General features: G+C 35.1%; 1 protein-coding gene across 2 annotated transcripts; it reads left to right on the top strand.

Moving 5' to 3' along the window:
* Positions 1–10,025: 10,025 nt before the first annotated feature.
* Positions 10,026–17,023, top strand: Lmx1a (LIM homeobox transcription factor 1 alpha). 2 transcript variants are annotated; one of them, XM_011498138.1, is made up of 5 exons: positions 10,026–10,254; positions 11,578–12,027; positions 14,036–14,341; positions 15,161–15,259; positions 16,414–17,023. In XM_011498138.1, the coding sequence occupies exons 1-5, from the start codon at positions 10,128–10,130 to the stop codon at positions 16,719–16,721; spliced, it is 1,290 nt and encodes a 429-aa protein (XP_011496440.1). In that variant the 5' UTR covers positions 10,026–10,127; the 3' UTR covers positions 16,722–17,023. The 2 variants fall into 2 exon arrangements, with proteins under 2 accessions (XP_011496440.1, XP_011496441.1); XM_011498139.1 differs by lacking the exon at positions 15,161–15,259.
* The last annotated feature ends 961 nt before the right edge of the window (positions 17,024–17,984 follow it).

Raw genomic sequence — 17,984 nt, 5'->3', positions numbered from 1 at the left:
GAGCCAATATATCAAAATCGAGCCTATCTTTCAATCTGAAAAACTCACATGTTTCACATCACACGTCATCCCGTTTCTGTCCAACAACCCAAGCGGTATTACAGCAATGGCCGGTAATTGCTTCTAACGCGGATATTTTGTTTACAAAGAATACAATGGAAGTAGAAGAGTAGCGGATAAAGAGAGCCGACAGGGAAAAGGAAAAGTTTTTCCCCCGTAAAGGCAAAGTCCAGGGGTATCGTCAATAGCTTCCACCAGAACGCGAACGACACATCGACATCCCACCCCCAATTCCCGCCCTCGTGACCATCCCTCCGCGAGTACCGACAGCGCAGGCGCAGGACTCGATCCACCACCACCTCGCAAGACTCGCGCCATCATATCTCCACTCCCTGCGCACTCTTATCCATCCCGCCTCGCTCTCTCACTCTCTCACTCTCTATCTCGTCACGTCACGTTTCTTCGTGCCGGGGCTTCTCAACTTACTTGTCCTCTTATCCATGCGCCTTGACTGCTCCCTTCATTTTCTCGTGCTTTTTTCAAACTAATATTTTTTTTCCAAACCCTCGCCTTTATACCATTCGGACTTCCTGCCCTTATTTGTCATGATTTGCAGAAACTTATCAAGTTCATGAATATTCCTTGGTCCATGACTGGATGTAGGTGCGTGGTCACACACACATTCGATTTAATTCATTTTCTCCTGGAATTAATGAAAACTCTAATACTGTTTTTGCTCTCTTCGTTGGAAGAATTATAGAGGCCGTTCAAATGAGACTAACAATTCATAATTACGCATTTACCGTTATAAACTGTACAACTTTTAAAGTTTTATATTTTATTATATTTTTTAATAAATTTAACGAAATGAATCACATGTAATGGACTTTATAAATACATTTTCGGACAGATAACATATAACTTATACAATTTATCAATTATATATTGAATTATTAAATACTTAATATTAAATTTATACAAGATGTACATTTGTTTTTTTTTTTTTTTTTTTTTTTTTTTTTTTTTACAAAATTTCTACTATTTGTATGTACCGTATTCATATATATTATATAAAAATATAATCAAAATTGTTGTTTCTTACACTTGGACTAATGGATAATAATTTAAATGGCTAATTAGAAAACGCCATTGGGAAAAAGGTGAATTTCATTGTGATCATTACGATTATTAAAAGTTGCGTAAAATTAAAAATTCTATCTTATATTTTACTACAAGAACTTCAAAATTTCACGAAAATTTATAATGTTCCAATTGACCGAATCCTTTTAAAATCAGTAGAAAATATATGTACTATTATATTAATAATATATTTTATTGTTGATGATTTAATATTCATAGAGTTTTCAGCAATTTTTTCATTAATACTCGTCTAAGATAATATCTTCTTACAACAACATAACAGCATATCAATAGGATAAACTGAAATATGTTTTTGACATCTCAAAGCAACTATTTTGCTACTATAGTGATATTAAGAAAAGTTATTTATTATTATAAAATATATTATATTTAATTTACGATAAAAACATCTATCAAACAATAAAATCAATTTGTTTTTTGTTTTTTTTTGTTTTTTTGTTTTGTTTTTAAACAAACTTTTATAATATTATTAAGGAAAAGCACATGGTTTTATACAAATATATGTCAATAAACTTCTTAATGTACATTATTATATGTACATACAATATATTTATATTAATAATCTGCATTTTGTCATTTCTTATACTTCGTCTTTATGTATAAGAATATAATAAATTCTTGAAAAGAAATATACAATACGTTAAATTATCTATGTATTTTTAATCTTTTTATTACTATATTTAATTTCACATGTCGTGTTGCTTTTTTATTCTTTCTTTAATTATTTAATATATTTGTCCACTTTTTCATCTTTATCCTAGATATTTTTTCTTTTGTCGACTTATTTACATTTGCGTCTATTTCCCTCCTTTTATTTGTCTCGTTCTTTTTGTTTTCTTAAGTATCTCTATGTCTTCTTCCGTAGTTTCGAGTAGGTTTTACTTCTTTCACTACCGTTTATTTGCATTTCTTCGGCACGCAGACCAAATTCTTTTTCACTTTTCCTGATATTCTCCGCTGAATACATTCTTCCGCTTATAATTAATTGTTTGCTAATAACGTGTTATTCTTTTATATATTTTTCGTCCTAAGAATTTTTTACTTTGCCCCTACAAGTCGTATTTTATATTATTCGTAATAATTCACATTCGGCGCTTCGTTTTCACAATTTTCTATTATTTCGTTACACCTATTTTCCCTATTGTTTATCAGTTTCAACTATATATTTCTTCTAACGTATGTATTTGTGAAATTTTTTTTTCTAATTTCTGTCCATTTTAATGCCTGCATTTTGCTCATTCTATTTCTCTTGGTTTTTTTACAAGTAACAATCGACATTTGATCTTTTCAAACATCTGTTATTTAATTTAATCTTATATCATTTATATCGTCTTTTAGTTATTCTTAACATTTTGTTTATTTAGATCGTCTCGTTGGTATTACTCCTACCAGTATTATCACCTATTTTCTTTTCATTTATTTAATTTTTTTTTTTTGAATATATTCTATATATCAATATACTGCCGAGTGTATGGCCTTCTTTTTCTTTTGAGCATTCTTTAACAATTCTTTTTCTAATGTCCTACATACTTTTTATTATACATTCTACTCCTTCATTTTATAGATTGTGTATTAAAAATACCGTGTTTTTTGTTTTCTTCCCCTTTTATCTTAACAGATTTTCGATATTTTGTTTTAATTCTGCGTTACTTTTTAAAATAATCAATATTTTTCATACTTGTAAAAGTATTACTCTCTCTCTAAGATTCTAAATCTTACATTTTTTTTTTTATTTGACAGTGAAATCATAAAATCTGCATCTATTTTGACTGTATGTTTCCTTTTGTAAATTAATATTTCATGTTCGTTTTTTTTTAACCTTTCTATTTATGTTTTATGAATATTAAAAAATATTATTAAACATTTGTATTTGATTTTCTTTGCTCTTCAGAATATTTTGGATTAATCTACACCGTCGGTTATTACATATTTTATTGCTTCATGAAATATTCTATAATCTTCTTTCTTTAGCTCTTATTCATTCTATATCCGTGAAGGCGTACGCTACACATTTCTAACATTGCTTTGTTAAAAACATTCTATATGTCAACCGAGTATTAAAGAATTTGCTTTGTATCATACCTAATATATTTTTTTATCTAATATAATTAATTTTATGAAATGCATTCAACATATATATATACTATCTTTTTAATCAAAATGTAATTCTTTTATATTCCGTTTATTTCATAAATATTTTATAACTGCATATATTTAGACGTCGTACCTATTAATATTATTGACGTGACATTCGATAAATATGATTTTTCTGTTCATCATTGTATTCTTTTCTATATCTATTTTTTTTTTTTTTTGTTTGTTTGTTTGTATTTTTCTATATATATTCAATTTTATTTGTTTGTATTTGTATTTCTATATTTATTCCTTGCTATTTGTATTAATTTAATGAAATTATTATTGTTTGTTGTTGTAGTTATTAAATATTTGTCTCTATTTTTATATAATTTACAGCATTTTGAAACCAATTGGGCTTCTTCTATATGTAATATATGTTCTTGTTTTTGGAAAATTTCTCAATAAAATATAATGACTGATATATTTACATCCGCACGTGTATATGTGTATATGTGTGTATATTTCCATTTATTTGTAACATATCTTATTTTCTCTATTACTTGTGTTTCACTCTATATTGCGTTTTACCAGTTTTATTTTCTTACCATTTCATAGTAAGGTTTCCTTTTTTTTTGCATCTTATTTTTATTAAAAATGTAGCCATTTGTACTTTACAATTTTTTTCTTTTTTATATTTTGGAATCGTTAAATTTCTAATTATAAAATATTTTTTAACACTATTCCATTTCGTGTTCCATTATTTCTACTTATATATATATATATATATATATATATATATAATTTTTTTATTTTTATTTATTTTTATTGATAGACGGTTTGATTATTGTTTCTCTTCGATTCATAAGAATTTTGTCTTCTCTATTATAAAATTTTTAATCTATCTACTATTTATTGAATTTTGGCTCCTCAGATGTTTATTAACTAGTTTGTTTATTAATATCAATATTATTGAGTTTTTCACATTTTTTTCAGTTTTTACAATTATTATAATTGACCTTTTTCAATTGTTTTAAACCTTACTCGAAAATTTCATCTTTTATACATTTTTTCATGAACTTGTATTAATTAATTTTATTTAGTTATATATTATTTAAAAACTTTTTATAAATCCTCATTTACTATGTATCCGTGTTTCTACTTACATATTTGCGATTGTATTTTTTTATTGTAAATAATTTAACCACAAAATTTTCTCTTGCTTTTCTGTATTTTCATTCCGGTATTATAAAGCCTTTATTTAAATTTGTTAATAAATTATTTTTTATTATCAACTACTATCGTTGTCAATCTAAGCTTGGATTAGACCAAGAATATCAATAGTTTTATACATTTCTATGCTTTTATTTGCATCTTTTATTATTATTCTTTTTATCTTCTTTTTTTTACTATTTTCTATTCGTATAATCTTATATTCTACTTTACTTTTCCAATTTAATTTTCTGCATCTCATCCGAGATTTTTTTACCCAATCTTTATAGTTTAACCACTTATAATTTATCGTAGCATTCAATTAAGTTTTCTTCTTTTTCTCTTTCTTAATTCTTTTTCTATATTGTTCCAAGATTGTCTTTTTTTTATTATTATAAGGTTGTTATATCCATGCCATATATACTCTTTGCTAATCTCCGTTTTTGTCATAACCCGACTTTTCTACCATTGAGTTATTTCCGATCTTCCTCTTCGTGTCTTCTCTGATTAAAGTATTTTCAAATTTAATTTCGATTTAAAAAATTTGCTCTATTTTTGTATTTTATGCTATTTATGCACCTTCCATGCTCACATTTCATTTAATTAACTCCATTATTTTTACTTCCACCTACATCTTACTCATTTCCCTGGCGCATAGCAGTGATGTCATATTTCAATTAAGCATTCGTAAGCTCGAAATTTGTTGTATGCTTAGAGAGGTACGTTTTAACTCTACATGAAAATGAGCGAAACAGGGTTGTTAAAGTATGCAATTATTGGAGTATCAGTGGTTAAAATCCCTAAATGAGAAATCATGATAGAAATGCTAAGTCAAAACTTTTAAATCATATCGCCAGCTGCAAAGCGAACACAATATTTTTCCCTGAGACAGTCGACGCACGAGGACAACTGCCATTCGTACCGATTTTTTTGGAGTATCCAGTCATTAAATATCTTGATTGATATTCACCGTGACACTTGATCTTTCCAAAATGGTTTGCCAAGCCCCACCGGTCGACTCTTAAGATGGCGACGTTAATTCTTAGTTTATTCTTTCATCATACCTCTCACGTTCTTTTTAATAATTTTTTTTTTTTTTTTTTTTTTTTTTTTTTTTGTTGTAATTTATTGAACCAATCTATTTAATAGGGTTAGTTCTTTAAATATTTGATTACTTATACTAAATAATTCTATAAAATCTATGTAAGAAATTTCTAACGTTCATTTTTATTTATGTGTACTGATTTTTTTAGCTTTTGTGCTTAGTGATTTGATTGCTCATATTACTTAGATTACTCTACTTTTCTAAATGTTTTTCTTTTCTAATTATTTAATTTCTCTATTTTATTTAATGTCTATCGAATCCTAATTTTTCCTCGTATGCTTATATTATTACATTTATTTTACTTCTATATCATCTTTACGTCTTTTTCGTTTCACCTATTTATCGACTGCTATCTTTTTATAATTGCATATATTTATATGCCGTACCTATTATCCTATTATATAATTTTTTTTATCAACATTTTAATATTTTAGTTACTTCCTTTTCTTTATTAATAAAGAGGAATACTATTTTGTTTCAAAATCGCCTTTATGTTATCCAAGACGAAGTTTCTCACTTCTTGTAATTTTATGTTATTGAAATAAATATTCTGTTTGCGTAAAAAAATGCCAATGAAATTGAATTTTGGAAAGTGCTTTTCTTTGTTTATAAAATTTAAAGAATCGCTTAATAATTTGAACTAATACATTTTCAATTAAATTGAATAAATTCACTATAATAAACTATTTAATTAAAACAGCTTCAATTGATTTTTGATTAAGTTAATAACCATCCAAGTTCTTTCATTTCAAAAGAATATAGGAATACAAAAATCTATTCAAGGCTTTTAAAAACTACATTATTGTGCAACATTAATTTACAATGCATATAGACAATGCAATGTTTTTATTCAAAATAATGTTACTATTGAAGAAATAACTCAGTGAAAAATTTATGTCTTTTTTAACATCGCTTGTATACATGAAAAAATGAACCGTCAAAAGATAGAAATAATCTTTTTCAAATTATTCTAAATTCTTTTAATAACGGCATTCACGGTTTCATTTATATTTCTAAAAAGTACTCTATAATAATATTTTCAGCGATTTTTTTAATGACATTATCATTATAAGTATTAATGAATGTTCAGAAATTTGTAAAAATATTTAATTTGTTCGTTTCCATTAATTACATATAAAAATACTGTTAATAATTTCAAATTTTAAACCGTTTTAGTTAATATTAATATAGAAACAGATCGTGTATTACCATTGGATTAGAATACATCATTATAATAATCATTCATTGGCATAAAATTTTCATAGAAACCAAATACATGTTCAGTTAATGTAAATGTATTTCATACCTTATAAAATATAAATTTTTATTACTTCTAATGACAAGTAAAATAACATATTTTTTAAATCAATTATAAGTTTTAATTGACATTTATTTTATCAACGAAATAACCTTTAAAATGGAAGAAATGGAGTGCACTTATTAAATTATTTGTTTATGCATACACATTCTCGATAAACCATCTATAATATTACATAGATTAGATATTTTAATAATTCTTTAAAATATATATTTCAAGCAAGCATACAAATATACTTTAATAATATAATAATATAAGGGAAAATTATTTTGTTATAAAAGTTTGATTGAACTTGAAATTATAACAAAAATTTATGAGTAGCTTGAATGACAAATATTCGTAAAATATCAACAATATTTTATTAATATATATATATATATATATATATATATATATATATGTGTGTGTGTGTGTGTGTATGGATGAATTTCAAAGATGATAATCAATACAATAAATCCCTTTGCCGAGTATGATCATTTCTCAGTATTACTTTTTAAAATATTTTTGTAAATAATAAAAATAAATAAACAGTAAAAATAATTTTAATAATAAAAAAATATCAAATTTAATATAATAAAATATTAAAGAAATAAAAGAATATTATTCTCTTGAGCTTACTTTGTATCTAATAAAATTTTTTATCCCGATTATTAATACAAATAATAAAATTATTTAATCTTGGAATATAGTTTTTAAAATTTTTCAAAAAGTAATTTCCAGTAGGGAATAATAATTATTATGAAATTTTTGAAAATACTTGCAACGTAATAACAATATCCGAAAAATCAGTTCATATGTGCCGCATATATTATATAGAGTATACAATGCTTACATATTTGAACATGTAGATCCTGTATGTTGGTTGTAAAAAAAAAAATTTTTCTTGCTTAGTAAGATGAAAATCAATTTTAATTGCGAGTTAAGGATAGCTTGTCTATTAATTATATCGATTATCATTACTTATGAAATTATTTTATCACTATGTGGATACATTTATAAATATAATAATGATTCGAGAAATTGTCATCATGGATTGTCTATTTTTATTTCAGAATGAAGTTCAACATCGAATTAATTGAAACTTAATTAACTTAATTGAACTCCATGGATGGGCACGAAAAAAAAGAAGAAAAATATGATTTTCTAAACGTTTTTTCGTGATTTATTAAAATATTCTCCGTGTAGTACTATAATGCATATTGTATCAGAGGGGAAGGATATTTTAGCGATAGGACATTGTATGTTTTTGGAATGAAACGAAATATAAAATATTCCACGAAACGTACATCGAAGTTGGCTTTATTAAAGATGTGAAATCGTTAAATCGTTAGCAGTTGAGACAATGTGTTGTCGAATCGCGGAGAGCGGATTAATCGTACAATGATTCTATAATATTACAAAATTAATTATAGTTCTCTATCCTTTGTATCATCTCTGATTTATGCTAGCCAACCGCTGTTTACCTTTCTTTAGCAGCTTTAAAACATCGAGATTAATAAATTTATCGTCCGATTAACGTTGGTAAAATGAACACGAGACAGACGGTATGACATTTATGCCACAATGAGTCTACTTAATAATAATAATAATAATAATAATAATAATAATAATAATAATAATAAATGTAGCAGCTCTTATTAATCGGTGGAGTGTGTTTCGCGTCCGAAGGAACGCCGAGGGAAGTTCGGGTGAATAAGCAGTGTGCATAAAACGATCCAATATCGCGAAAAATCCTTACTACGCAGAGATAATGTTGGCCGTCTTAATAATGGTCTTCGAGCGCGAATCTTCCGATTTCAATCGCGACCTCGTAAGGTATCGGTGTAAAGGCGAACGAGCGGGAGGAAGGGCAATGAGCGCTAAGCCAATGGGACAGGCAAAGGGAAAAATCGGGCAGAGCACGTATGCGTTTCCTCTCGGTCGACGATACTTGGTGGTGGCGACGGACGACGAGGGTTGGTGAGGGGCGGTGGCGGTGGCGGTGGCGGTGGCGGTGGCGGTGGCGGCGGCGGCGGCGTTGGTGCCGGCGATGGTGGTGACGGTGGTGGTGGTGGTGGCGAGGGATTCCGCGGGAGTGGGCACGCCACGGATAGGAGGAGAAGGTGGTGGAGGAGGAGGAGGAGGAGGTGGTGGAGGAGGTGGAGGCGGAGGAGGCGGATATTCCGTAGCATTCCAAGCAGTTCTGGTGAGTATTGATTGGAGCCGGGAGGGATCTCGGTTGAGTACCGCTGTTTAGGACCCCCGCCATTGCGCTGGCCGCCGGGGCGTTCCCGACCAATCGGTCGGGGGCAGGCCGGCCCGCCTCCCCCGCCGTTCCGAGTCACCACAGGAGCTCGCGCGCGAACGGGAGCGCGAGTCGATGCCCGAACGCGCGCGTGGTCTGTCGTCCCTGTCGTCGTCGTCGTCGTCGTCGTCGTCGTCGTCGTCGTCGTCGTCGTCGTCGTCGTCGTCGTCGTCGTCGTCGTCGTCGTCGTCGTCGTCGTCGTCGTCGTCGTCGTCGTCGTCGTCGTCGTCGTCGTCGTCGTCGTCGTCGTCGTCGTCGTCGTCGTCGTCGTCGTCGTCGTCGTCGTCGTCGTCGTCGTCGTCGTCGTCGTCGTCGTCGTCGTCGTCGTCGTCGTCGTCGTCGTCGTCGTCGTCGTCGTCGTCGTCGTCGTCGTCGTCGTCGTCGTCGTCGTCGTCGTCGTCGTCGTCGTCGTCGTCGTCGTCGTCGTCGTCGTCGTCGTCGTCGTCGTCGTCGTCGTCGTCGTCGTCGTCGTCGTCGTCGTCGTCGTCGTCGTCGTCGTCGTCGTCGTCGTCGTCGTCGTCGTCGTCGTCGTCGTCGTCGTCGTCGTCGTCGTCGTCGTCGTCGTCGTCGTCGTCGTCGTCGTCGTCGTCGTCGTCGTCGTCGTCGTCGTCGTCGTCGTCGTCGTCGTCGTCGTCGTCGTCGTCGTCGTCGTCGTCGTCGTCGTCGTCGCCGCCGTCGTCTTCGCTGTCGCCGTCGTCACCGTCGTCGCTATCGCCGTTGTCGCCGCTGTCGCCGTCGTCACCGTCGTCGCTATCGCCGTTGTCGCTGTCGTCGTTGTCGTTGTCGTTGTCGTTGTCGTTGTCGTCGTTGTCGCTTTTGTCGTCGTCATCGTCGTCATCGTCGTCATCGTTATCGTTGTCGCAGTCGTTGCTCGCGTGCCTAGTGCTCAACGAGACTACGAATGCCAGTGAGGATGCCAAAGAGCGCGCGGCGACGCTCGTGACGATCGATCGCCCTGGAAGCTCCGCGGCAACATGCTCGAGCACTTCCCGGCGATGGTGCAGAGCTCGCTCGGCCCTATGACGGAGGTGGGCATGGGTCCGGCCCTCTCCGTCGGGCCTCCCATCGGCTTCCGCCAAGCCGCCAACAACAACGTCGGCGGTAAGTTACCACTTGGCGCACCTCGGCCTCGACATCCCCTCCCAGCGGCACTCCCTCTTTCTTGCCCCGGATCCTCGGTCTCTTCGCCTTCTCACCTAGAGGCTCTCACAGAATCCCTCACCCGCTATTCCACACTTGTGCGCCCTACGAGTGAATCCCCAGCCCAGGCGGATGGTCGACAGGGTGAACATGGCGCTTCTTCTACCACACTCTTCCCGCTGCTTCTTGAATTACCCCTCCCACCCCTCCCGTCACGACCACCTTTCATCCTTCGCGCTCTCTCAACGGCTTCTTCGCGCGCTCCAATGATGTCTTCCGCCCTTTGTCCTCGCCACCTGCTAAATCGCCATTCGCTAAACGTTGCTATGACACTCGGCACACTTGCTAATAAATACCGGATCTATAAGGATCATAATATTGCTTATCTTAGAGACGATTATGAAGATCATCGAGGCACTGCTAGCTTATCATATCCTCGGACAAACTATGAGATTTATTATCAAGTTCGTTATTACTTTAATTGCTATCTCGTAGAAGCAGATACGCGCTTATTACACTCACCGCGTTCCATTAAAATTATGTCGAATTGGATGGCAACAGCCGGACGGCAGCTATTCGGTAATTTAATAAACGTCGGTACAACATTGGAGTATTAATTTATATCGAATTGCGCGAACTCTTCCATACTTTTAGTCAATCGAGAGTCGGACATTATCGATAAAGTTTATGTGGTAATGCACAAGTCGATTACTACTTATAACTTGAAATTGCATCGTGCGTTACGCTATACCGCTATACTATACTTGATGACTTGATGAAAAGTCTCTTGATGACTCGGCGCAATGATATTAACAAACCGCAAAGCTGCTTATGAACATTATCGAACAATGTTGGTCATTGAGCAAGTGTTCGCGCTGTTCACTCTTGTTTTCTTTTCTCGCTTTTATTTATTTATTTTTTTTTTTTATTTATTTATTTTTTTTTTTCTTCGGTATATTGGGTAAGAGTAAGAGTAGCGTGGTTGATGCGAGGGGGTGGAGGTTGGAGGAGAGTGGGCAACTCCTTTCGTTGAGCGCACCTTCGTTTCACCTCGAATCGAAGGAACAAAAGAAAATAGATGAAACGGCAAGAGCGGAGCTCGTCCGTTGATTCGCTTATATCCCGTTAGCCATTGGTTGCTACCTCGCGACAATGGTAGTTGTGTCACCCTCCATCCCTCCGGCTCGCGCACCACGTCCGGGAGGTGCGGCGCCAGAACACTGGCCAACGAGCCTAGGTCCGTGACTATGTGAATAAGCGAGGCGATCATTGTTTTGCTTGCAGAAGGCACGATATCAGTGAAACGGGAGTCGAACCTGATCGAGGGCGTGTGCGCGAACTGCGGCCACGGGATCGCCGACCGCTACGTCATGCGGGTCGACGAGCGCAACTACCACGAGAATTGCCTAGCGTGCGCCGAGTGCTCGACTCCCCTCTCGGACTCCTGCTACGCCCGGGATTGCAAGTTCTACTGCAGGGCCGACTACAAGCGGCTCTACGCCGTCAAGTGCGCGCGCTGCCAGCAGAAGATCGACTGCAACGACCTGGTGATGAGGATGCCCGTGCAGTCGGTTAACGGCCGGCCCGACGGGCCCGTCTTCCACGTCGCCTGCTTCGTCTGCTGCATTTGCGGCGACCCGCTGCTCAGGGGCGCCCACTTCATTCTCAGGCACGGACAGCCGCTCTGCAAGCGCGAGTTCCCCAACGACATCTACAACATGAACAGCCTCCAAGGTAGGTGGTGGGTGTACTCGCGCGCGAGCCCGGTCATGTGCCGACAATTGCCAGGAATCCAAAGGGGCTAACTCGAGCCAAGGGAAAACGAAGGACAACGTCGAACGCGCGTCTGCTGCGTAGCCGTGGAATTTTATTTATAAGCAAGCAGTCGCGAGTGCATCTGTTACAAAAAGTGTCGTGAGTCCTTAAAGGACTTAGAGAAAATTTTAACGAGGTTGGGTTATTCCACGAACATTATGTATCATTATGACAATTTCATGTCATTTTTTTTTTTTTTTTTTTTTTTTTTTTTTTTTTTTTTTTTATGACGAAAATTGTCACCGCTCGGCTCGTTCGGCATTTTCTCAATTTGACTCTACAATATGACTCATCGAGGACTATTCAATGGAATAGAAAATTCGAGAAATTGACAACTTTTTCGTTAAATGGAATCTTAATAAATGTTAACTACCACCTAAAAGAAGAAAAAAAAACCAAAGAAAAGAAAACACGAACAGAGAAGGTAAAAAAGATCTTTGTAATATCTTTGGTCGGCGATGCTTTCGCCATGCGTAAGGATAATTCGTGCTAACAAGGGTTTGGACATTAGGACGACTGTTAACGAGACGACCAATTCGCTTCGCACGAATAACGTTGCTAATACATCACAATCCTGGCTCATTATTTGAAGAGATTTTAAATCGAAAGCTCCCTATCGACGATGACTTACCACGGTACGGGAGCTTTACGAAGTAGGCTCGATCGCCGTCAGGTTCGACATTCGATTAACACGAGCCTATCGCCGTCCCAACGAATGCAACATTCATCTACTCCGCGTCTAATAGAATTTTAATGAAAGGCGAGCCATTACTTGTATAACTTATATAGCCATATTGACTATTGTTTCATTATAGAAATATCGTCGAGCTGCTATGCGCAAAAGTTATTGATCGACATAACGAAAGCCCCTTCACACCTAAGATGAGCTTTTAATCTGCATAAGTTAAGCAACGACACGTGTTTAGCCCAATAATCTTGAAATTGTTATTGAAAATATGTCCCTACGCAACCACGACGAGCTGACTTGGCATACATTCATCCTTCATACATCGATCGTTCTATTTTATCTATCATCGCATCCTTGTCTATACCCACGTATCTTAAAATCATCAAATCTTGCTTGCACACAAGTGTGCAAATAATCGTTCAAATGAAAATTAATTTTCTGCTCTGGCTTACGAAGGCGCGTATTGATCGAATAAACAAATAAGTAAGAAAATCAGCAATTACACAGATACATAGATTGCGAGCTCGCGAGCAAGTTAGTAGGTTTTGTAAATAAATGATTAAACGAATGTATTTAAATAAATTCGGGACAATTTCACGTTTATGATGACTTTGCTTATGCATTCTTACCGGAAATTCAACCACTCGCGAGTATCTAAGAAAATAATGAATGTCTGATTATTTTTATCATCTTGCTTTTTCCACTACAAAATTCCACCACTTGTCAATATCTTATCTATCGCCTTGCAATGCTCGTGATAAAATTTTTGATAATTATTTATCATTTACATGTAGTAGTAATGTAGTAGTATAGTGTTAGCTACGTTACCCTGGTTCGCTTCAAGTCGATCAGGCGAAAGGCGAATGTCGAGAGCCAGAGAAATGTCGGTCTGATATTTGAGTTTACGGCTCCGCTCAAGCTTCGATCAGCTTATCATTCCATTGACTTTGATTATATTAAATAAGAATTATTGGCAAAATAATGAAAAAGCCAACGGCAGTACATCGCGCGACAATGTACAATGGGACAGTTAACTCTTACTTCCCGCCCGCCAATTACACTTTTTTTTCCGCCAGCGCTAACAATCGATACGTCTCTCGCTGACTATGACAATAATAATAATAATAATAATAATAATAATAATAATAATAATAATAATAATAATAATAATGGAAGGGAAGGGAAGCGCCAATTAAGAATAAATAAGACAGGCGTGATTTTTGGTTCGTTTGAGCGCAGACGACGACCTGCTGGACGATAGTAGACCGCGCGATGGCCGACGCGGACCTAAGCGACCGAGAACGATTCTGACCTCCGCCCAGAGGCGCCAGTTCAAGGCTTCCTTCGAGGTCTCGCCCAAGCCCTGTCGCAAGGTCCGGGAAGCTCTCGCCAAGGAAACCGGTCTTAGCGTCAGGGTCGTCCAGGTCTGGTTTCAGAATCAGCGAGCAAAGATGAAGAAGATGCAGCGTAAGGTGAAGGCGGAGCCAGGTTCCGATAAGGAGCCTAAGGAGGAGAGGAAACCCGACAGTCCCCACAGCGATCACAGTGAGTTGCAATTGCTTGGCCCACTCTCGTTTTATTATAAAATTAGTTAGAAACAAAACTGCTTTCACTAAAAGCCCAGAGATTTTTGAAAGGAGCACAACCAAGGATCAATCCTTTTTATTTTTATTTTTCTTTTTTTCTTTTTTTTTTTTTTTCGTCGTTTAACAATAGCTGCGGAGTTATAGACGGAGTTATCGTTATCTAAACTGAAAAATCCATTTATTTGTTATGAGCTCTGTAGATTTGCCGTGGTTAATGAAAACATGCATTCGTTAATTAAAGTCCTTTTCACTCGTTTTGTCTGGAATGGGAAGATGAGAAAATATGTCCTGTATCGCACACATTAGTATTGTATTTTTATCAATGTTAGTTTTATCAGCAAATTTAAGGCAGAATTAGTGGGTGGTCTTATCGTGGGAGAAAAAACTGCGCGCTAATAACTATGATTTAAACTCTCACTTACGCACCACAACAATTCCCAATACAATTTACAAATTGTTTTAATTTCATTTAACGATCCTATAAAATAATAACAAAATCAAAGCTTTTCATTAATGCCAATAGCATAGATCATATGCTGAGATAACAATTTTGATTGAAATTGTATATAATAAAATTATATATAAACTCGATCATTGACGCGTGATGCCTTATTCGTGTAAAAGTATCTACTTGACTGTGCAAAAAATCAATTTTAATGAGACATTGATTGGAATCTGTTTTATCGCACGACGGGGAGATATTAGAATTTCATTATAAAACAATGCATGTTTAACTTCATGGTAAAATAATTAATGAAAGCATTGAATTAATGTTTAGGTCACTATATGAATGCATTAAATATGAGAGATGGAGAATCGTCGAACTTCCCTTCATCGACACAACCGCTTAATCCAAATAATCCTTACTCACCCGACGGTAAGTATTTCACAATAAATACCATTCGATTACATAAAGTTTTACATGATTAAGCGAAAAATTATTACTAATTAGCAATTGATAATTTAAGGACGAATTCCCTTTCTTCCTTCTCTCTTCCTCTCCTTACCTCAATGCCTAATAATTGTCTTCAAAATGATAAATTAAAGGAAAATAGAAAATTATTTTTTTGCAAGTTTACGATCGAATTATACTTGAAACAAATTTTAATATTACCCAATTTATTTTATTAAGAAATTACATTAATTATATCGTTTCATTGGCAATAGTAATAAGCTAAATACATACATTAACATTATAACGACTAATTTGTAATTACATGTAATTTTTTTTTTTTTTTTTTTTTTTTTTTTTTTTTTTTTTAATGCCGAATATATTGCAAATTCTTACAGTACTTACAATAATTTAGAATTAATTATTCGTAATGACAATAAAAAGGATTAATAGGAAAAAACTGCCTCTGTTTGAATTGTAAAAAAAAATAATAATGATCTGTAATTAAAAAAAATCACCTCTCAATTATATTGTCTTTGGCAGTAAATTTCCATGAGCATTCGATTAATTAATTTCCAATTAAAAACAACAACAAAAAAAACTTTAAAAAAGTAGGAATTTTTCGTTCATTTTTATCAACTGCTGCCTTGAACAATTCTACATTACCGACAGATGATAAATAAATTTTTGATAAATTTCAGTCTAAAGTCGTTGGCGAAGAAATGAAAAAGAAAATCTAAGGCTCTTTCGTTTTGTCAAGGAATAATAAATTAATTAATCCGTATGAATATCTTATGCGTATTTGCCAATAGAAAGGACTATTCGTCAAATTAGCCATCTAATGCGAAAATACCTTGCAATAATAAATAGCTCCTTGAAACGGTGAATTGTGGTGTATAAACGCACAACCTGTTACAAAAAAATTCTTTTTTTAATAACAATTATTATTATTGTCAGGCGTATTTTAATCCTCGAATTTTCTAGCTCGCCGATAGTGAAAAACGGCCGACAGAATTGTATTACTAAAGTAGCCGAGTTCCCTTATCCGTCCATCCTTAAGCAATTGTAATTGCCAAGTAGCGCGAGGCCTCCCCGATAAATAATAGCCCAATAAAAATGCCAGCGGACTATGCTTTCAGACGCGTACCCGGTGCACTCGGGCGAAAGTTACTACAGCAGCGACACGTCGATGGACGGCACGGAGATCGGGGAGAACGAGAACGCCGCTGGGATCCCGGACGTCTCGCACTCCCATCACGCGAGCGGGACTGGGTCAGGTACCGGGGCCGCTGGTGGTGGTGGCGTTAGCGGGGGTGGCGGCAGTGCCGGTGGAGTCGGACCGGATATGCTCTCCCTCTCGGAGAGTCTCCATTCGGCTGTGCACAATCCCATCGACAAACTCTTCATGATGCAGACGAGTTACTTTAGCAGCGCCGATCATCCATAAGATTCGACAAGCCCTCGTCCCCTCTCCCGCCCCTCACCCAATATACATATAGAGATCTCTATTTTTCCTCGGCATCTTCAAACTATCGTTGTGTACATTGCATTAATTATTAAGTATTATATGATTGTATTTATGAGCGAGAGTGTGGCTGTGGCTGTACGCGGCGACCTCGTAGTCTAACAAATATCTTCTGGATCGTATATTTGAATTTCTTTTGGGACGGATTATTGCAACTTTAATTTAATTCAAAATACAACATTATATAATTTGGCTGATTAACTCTTGATATTGCTTTGTTCTCTCTATCTCTCTCTCTCTCTCTCTCTCACGCACACACACACACACACACACACACACACACACACACATTGTATACGACAAGATAATTTCATACGTATGCATACGTAGGTGTGGTTATATTTAACTATATTAAGCAATAATTTTTTATCGGCTTCTTCCAAATTGCTATTACGCATGATATGATATTTTTTACCGTATAAACAATTACACATCATGTATTGATAAAATTTAAAGCACAGCTTGCATAAACTGGCGATCGATCGATTAAATCGTCCATTTCAATATTACGATAAAGTTGTGAGATAATTTCTGAATTTCAATATACATGTAAACGTATATTTATTATAATTATTATAATAATCAAATGCTTTGGAGAAGAAAGGCCAAATAATGATGACGTCAGAGCGCAATTGTCGCCATAGGCTTGAAATAAAAAATTTTTCTTTTATATTCTGACCAACTACACGGTAAATTCACAATTCTTATTTCCGTATAATTGCACTTGAAACATATAATAATTTATATCCCAAATTCAATTCAATGCATCTTCCAGAAGATATAATTTTACTATTACCGATGTTTATATATCATTACTTTATTAAAGAATGATTTTGCCTCTAAAACATTTGGCGCGTTGCAGTACAACAATTCGCAACGAAATCATCATCTAATTTTGCTTTTGTATATTACCATTACCAGTAAAGTAATTCCGGAATAGTTTGTATTTATTTTGTGAATTTGAGGATTCCGGATGTCAAAAAGTTAAGAAAAGAGAATACAATGCAAAGTCACGCAAATATTAAATAAAACAATGATAATTAGAATTGAAGAAATTGTTAATGCATGAAACTATGGGAAATCAAGGAGATAAAATTTTTGAAGAGAAATGAAATTTGAAGGAATCCTTGAAATTAAATATAATGTAAAAACATCAATGAAAGTGTTTAATAATAACTTTATATA

The sequence above is a fragment of the Ceratosolen solmsi genome, unplaced genomic scaffold (assembly GCF_000503995.2).
Source record: "Ceratosolen solmsi marchali unplaced genomic scaffold, CerSol_1.0 scaffold14, whole genome shotgun sequence".
NCBI lineage: Eukaryota > Metazoa > Arthropoda > Insecta > Hymenoptera > Agaonidae > Ceratosolen > Ceratosolen solmsi.
The sequence above is the reverse complement of the archived record's forward strand: the minus strand, read 5'-3'. Positions and strand labels throughout refer to the sequence as shown.

Excerpts from the sequence above, each read along its gene's own strand:
- Lmx1a (XM_011498138.1), top strand. The coding sequence starts at position 10,128 with ATGCTCGAGCACTTCCCGGCGATGGTGCAGAGCTCGCTCGGCCCTATG. Across the intron at positions 12,028-14,035 it reads CAACATGAACAGCCTCCAAG|ACGACGACCTGCTGGACGAT; the intron begins GTAGGTGGTGGG and ends GTTTGAGCGCAG. Across the intron at positions 14,342-15,160 it reads CAGTCCCCACAGCGATCACA|GTCACTATATGAATGCATTA; the intron begins GTGAGTTGCAAT and ends ATTAATGTTTAG.